A 5,328-nucleotide genomic window follows, 5' to 3' on the forward strand; every position below is an offset into this window, starting at 1 on the left:
TGTCATCATTAGTCTTATACTTATTTAAATATTGAATCAATGACCCTTTTTTTCAGTATCTCATCATGCACATGTCTGCAAAGACATATATACTGAGGCTTTTAGCGATGACGAGGGTAATCTTTTTTATGAATATTTGTGTCGCTTTAACTGTCAATATGTGGCATGTATCTTGTAGTGGAGGTGAGTTCATGACATGGAAGAAGCGCCTTAAGAAGGCATGGAGGGAAACCCCCTCATTTAAAATCTATGTACTGCTTTGGAGGATAGCAACCAACAAGCTCACCCCACCAGAGATATGATCTTTGACCCATCTCTAAGTTTTGTTAAATATCACCCATGTGCGTCGTCTATAAGAAAAAGGAGAAAATAGTTAAGCATGCCTTTTGAGATTGTCAAGAGACTTAGGCCATGTGGTGGAATGGAAAGGATGAACTTGGATCACTTGGTATCATGGAAGCAAATCCTACCTTGAGGACGATGGCAACTTAAATGAAGTCTTAAAAAAGGTATGGAATGTTGTTCAAGGTGTAACTATGGTGAATCTATAGTGCCTTTGAAATAACATTGTATTTGGTCTTCTCAAAACGCTTTATATCTCCCCATTTAGCCTTTGTAATAGCATCGTTGTTGATGCATATCATACGATTAAGAAGATGTCTACGACCCTTAGGCCAGTTTTTAAGCTCTTCAATGGGCGGATATCATACCCCCGGGGTCCCGGCACACTAGGGGCGATGTAAATATTTTACCATCGAATATAATATTTGCCCTCAAAACAAGCCAATTATTTTGCACGCAAGACTACACCTAACGAAAGCCTGAGTCGATGGAAAAACTAATTCGCCAAAAGGTAAACGGGAAAAAGAGGTCAATTTTAGGGTCAGCGGGATAGGCAGATACGAACGAGCAAAACCTTTCCGCCTTTGCATGGGCTCGGGTGGCACCAGGACGCGTCTGTTCCGAACTCAAATCTCTGAGACAGCTCTCTCTCTCTCTCTCTCTCTCTGGGTCGACAGTTTTCCCGGCAGCAGCTATGGAGTCGGAACAGGTCTCTTCATCTCTCTTTCTATCTCTCTCTGTCAGGTTGGACGATATTCCCAGCAGCAGCTATACGGTCGTCACAGTCAGCTGATTTTCTCGGATTTAACAATTTCGCAGAAACAAGTAACATGTCGAGGCGGCGGAGCAGGATAGTGGCTGGCTGTATTCGATGGTAGTGATCCACAACATGAACTGTGTCTAGGAAGGGAGCGAAGCTTCAGTTTTGTGCAGTCATGTTTGATGCAGTGCTTTCTTACCAAAATTTCGCTGCAGGAACGAGGATCATCGACGTCAACTAATCGGGCCATCCGTCTGCACAGACTGCGATCTCTCTCCGATTTGCCGGATTCCACAAAGAATGGATGATTGATCGACTGATTGGTATGGTCGAACTTGAATCACTGCAACAACAGCAATGGATCATCGAACTCATCTGCCGGAGCTGAAGCCGGCGTCTGCTAATACAGGCTCGCGGCCACCCTCGCCGGCACCCAGTCACGATGGCGGAGGAGGGGGCGGAGTTGGGGCCAAGCTCGCAGTGACGTCGCACAACGGGACTCCGGGACCGGGGGCGTACTCTCCAGCGGTGCCGGAAATCTCGCCGGCGATTACGATGGGAGCGAGGCCGGCGAATCGGCTGCCGGACATCGCGATGCCTGGGCCGGGGACGTACAGCACGCCAGCGACGTCGCAGGGGCCGTCGTACTCCATCACTGGAAAGGACGCGGGCAAGGCGGTGTCGAGCTCCCCCGGGCCGGGAGCCTACTATCCCGCTGCGCCGTCGGGGGCTCCGGCCATAACGATGGCGGCGCGGCACCAGAGGCCGAATGCCGGCGCCCGCAAGGGGGGCGGCACGCCGGGCCCGGGGGACTACTTTATCTCGACGCGAAGCGAGTCGCCATCGTACTCCATGGGCCGGAAGGGCTCGCCGCCACGGCACGGCAACCACCCGGGCCCTGGGGCGTACTACCCGAGCGCCTTTCGCGGCCCGAAGCCACCGTCCATCAGCCTCGCCGGCCGTGTCCCCCCCCGCACAGAGCCTCTCGAGGCCACCTCCCCCGGCCCCGGCTCCTACGACGTCCTCTCCTCTTCCCGCTCTACCGGCGCCCCCGTACCCCGCTACCGCCTCTTCTCGCGCCGCGCCATGATGGGCAAAGACACCCTCCCCGGCCCAGGCTCCTACTACGTCAACTCCCGCTACACCCGCCCCTCGCCTCCCGCCTATAGCTTCGGTGGCCACCTCTCCAAGCCCATCACCGACGCCGCCTTCACCCCCGGTCCCGGGACCTATAACCTCCGCCCTGGTAAAGCTTGCGGGCCCTGTTACTCCATCACTGGCCGCGAGGAGAGCTTCAAACGCAGCGACACGCCCGGCCCGGGCGCCTACCAACGCCACTACGACCCCGACGGCCCGTCGTACTCCCTCGGGGGGCGCATATCGCCGTCGCGTGCCGGCGGGGCCAGCCCCGGGCCCGGGGCGTACCACCACGAGAGCAAGGCGCACGGGCCGGCCTTCAGTTTGCTGAGCAGGTTCCAGGCGGCGCGGCAGGCCGACGGGACGCCGGGGCCGGGGAGGTACTTTTCCGACATGAGCTGTTGTTCCAGATCGAGCTCGCCGTCGTTCTCTCTGGCCGGCAAGCCGCTAGATAGGATTCCGGAGCCGGCACCGGGGCCGGGGCAATACAGGCTGCCGTCGACGCACGAGGGACCCGCGTTCAGCTTGCTGCCGAAGGTAACGCATCTGAAGGCATCCGACACGCCGGGACCCGGGAGATACAACGTGGTGCCGGCGAGGCCGGACTCGCCGGCGTTCAGCTTCGGCAGCAGAGTGGCGTCGGGCGCGCCCACCGGAGGGCGGGAGGATTCCCCGGGGCCGGGCCAATACAACACCGGGAGTGGGCCGCACAGCCTGAGCTTCAGCTTCGGGATGAGGCCGCCCGGGAGCAAGAGGATCCTGGGGCCCGGGCCGGGGTCCTACGAGCTGTGGAACAAGAGGGCCGGCCCAGCGCACTCAATGCACGGGCGGCTCCGGGCGGCGCGCAGCGGGCGGGGCAGCGGGCCGGGCCCGGGCACCTACAACGTGGTGGCGCGGCCGGACGGGCCTGCCTTCACGCTTCACAGCCGGACTGGCCTGATCCCGTCGTGGCAGTCCCAGACGCCCGGGCCGGGAGCCTACGAGCCCAGCCGCAGCTTTGTGTCCCACTCGGCGCCCAGATTCAGCCTCGGCCAGCGCCTCCCCTCCTCCTACCTCCCGCAGCACGTCGACCTGGAGTGGCGCCCTGGCCCCGGCTCCTACAACCCCTCCTTCCGGCCCGACGGCCCCGCCTTCTCCATTCACTGCCGCTTTTAATTCCCCCCCCTCTCTCTCTCTCTCTCTCTCTCTCTCAGACAGTAGACTCCTTTGTTGTTGTAACTCCTGACCTTCATTCATCATTAGGTGTACCTACGAACGATTATGTTCCAAATCCAAGTTCCTCTTGTTATGATTCACATCAACCTACGTGTGTCGTAACGTTGCGAGCTTCAATAGTTACTGCACGACGCTAATCCTAGGACGCAATGATTTGATCGAGCTCGCTCAACTTTGCAACGTTGCAACATTGTACTAACAATCTCCGAGAACGACAGGTTCGCCAGCAAACTGTTGACGTCGGAGTTGATGTTGGATTTGATGGTTCAAACTTCAGCTGGCGTTCTAACTTCTAAGATGTGTTTTACAAAGTTATAACAAGGTTCATAAGAAAATAAGAGCATAATTGATAAATGCTTGGGCAACCCCCTCTATCTATGGTTAAAAGTACCATTACCAACCTCTCCTCAAATCGTTGCTCTAGTGGAGCTAGCAACTAAGTTATTAATAACATTTGGTCTTTGAATAGTTGTTGGCATATGTAAGGCAAAATTTTAACTCTATCGCCACCACGGTCATGACATAGTAGGTGTGGGTCAAGTAACACAAATGCATGAGTTGGAGCCTCACATCCTATTTCCCATGTAGCATATCTATGAGGGTTCAAAACTATAAGACTATCACCTTGACATTTTCAATGATTAGCAATGTAATATGCCATTGAAAACTATGGCCTAGGGGGTAACTACCATTTATTGCATTGAGGGGAGCCACCACTTAGCCTATAAGGCCTATAAGGCCTATAAGCATGCTATGCCCCCTCTATGGGCATTACATCCCCAAAGGATATGCACGCTGAGGATGGATCAACTAACAAGTCCTAGAAACTAAAAGTGTTGTGAACCCTTACCATCTTAAAGCTCTTAAGGAATCATATAATGGATATGGCACCTATGAAAATGCAACAACAACAAAAAATGCTTCAAAGAGAGAAAGAAGGCCTTAGTAGTGGACTTAGCCAAGTAGATCCTCCAAATTCTTGTGTCATTCTCTCTTGTGATTGCAACAAGAAGAGGTACGCAAAGTTTGTATCGGCTAGTATATATTTATTTTGCATGGGTACACCACCAACTAAGGAGGAATTTTATCGATAATGTTTTCGAAAACTTATTGCTCCAAGGCCACTTCAGTGTAGTTCTACTTCGTTGGAAAGGGTTTTTTTCTTGTGCTTGTTTTGTTGTAGATTAAGAGAGGCTAGATTTTGGGTATTGCAAAGGGGCCAATTATTGAACAACCACCAATAGTAGAAAAAACCTTGCAACTAACAAGGCCCAATTATGGCACCATTTTAGCATGTTTTAATAAGAAATGCATATCTTTTTTGGTGCAAGTTTCCTAAATCCCAGGCATTCAATTCATTTTGGCCAATCACATAACATGCCATGGATCACCATTAAGCCTTGCTCAATAAAAGGAGAATGGTCATGACATCATAAGAGTAGCATATCAGTACCAACACACTTCCCTTCTACCTTCTCATGCTCCCCCTCTCTACCATAGTTCATGGAAAGTCTGCACGTTTTTCCTCTCTACCATAGTTCAGTGCAAGCATGCCTTAATGGTCAAAATGATGGAAATCAAAGCTATCTTCCACCTCATTGAACCCATGAGTGTTGTTTGTCATACAAGGTCAGTGTAGGATGAGGGCATTAAAGCATAGGTCTCTAGATGTAGATTTTGGCATACCCTTCATGATTTCCTTGATAATGGTTGTGTAATGAGAGCATACGTGTTGTGTTCATCTTGTATTATTGGCTTTTCCAAGAGCATTGTGTGCTCTTTAGTCGAGTTTCCATGTCGATATATATGTATACATGCAAGAGCAATAATAGCTTATTATCTAGCTTTACAAGATACTTCATTTCTGGTTCACT

General features: G+C 52.1%; 1 protein-coding gene across 2 annotated transcripts; it reads left to right on the plus strand.

The window, feature by feature from the left end:
- The first annotated feature begins 932 nt into the window (after positions 1–932).
- LOC148011433 (uncharacterized) lies at positions 933–3,651 on the plus strand. Of its 2 annotated transcripts, XM_087670317.1 has the most exons (3): positions 933–1,051; positions 1,162–1,216; positions 1,318–3,651. In XM_087670317.1, the coding sequence occupies exon 3, from the start codon at positions 1,460–1,462 to the stop codon at positions 3,392–3,394; it is 1,935 nt and encodes a 644-aa protein (XP_087526443.1). In that variant the 5' UTR covers positions 933–1,051; positions 1,162–1,216; positions 1,318–1,459; the 3' UTR covers positions 3,395–3,651. The 2 variants fall into 2 exon arrangements, with proteins under 2 accessions (XP_087526443.1, XP_087526444.1); XM_087670318.1 differs by having other exon boundaries at positions 989–1,216.
- Positions 3,652–5,328: the final 1,677 nt, after the last annotated feature.

Source organism: Lygodium microphyllum, chromosome 28, assembly GCF_053477565.2.
Source record: "Lygodium microphyllum isolate KBCC chromosome 28, Lygodium_microphyllum_v1.1.10, whole genome shotgun sequence".
Classification (NCBI taxonomy): Eukaryota; Viridiplantae; Streptophyta; class Polypodiopsida; order Schizaeales; family Lygodiaceae; genus Lygodium; species Lygodium microphyllum.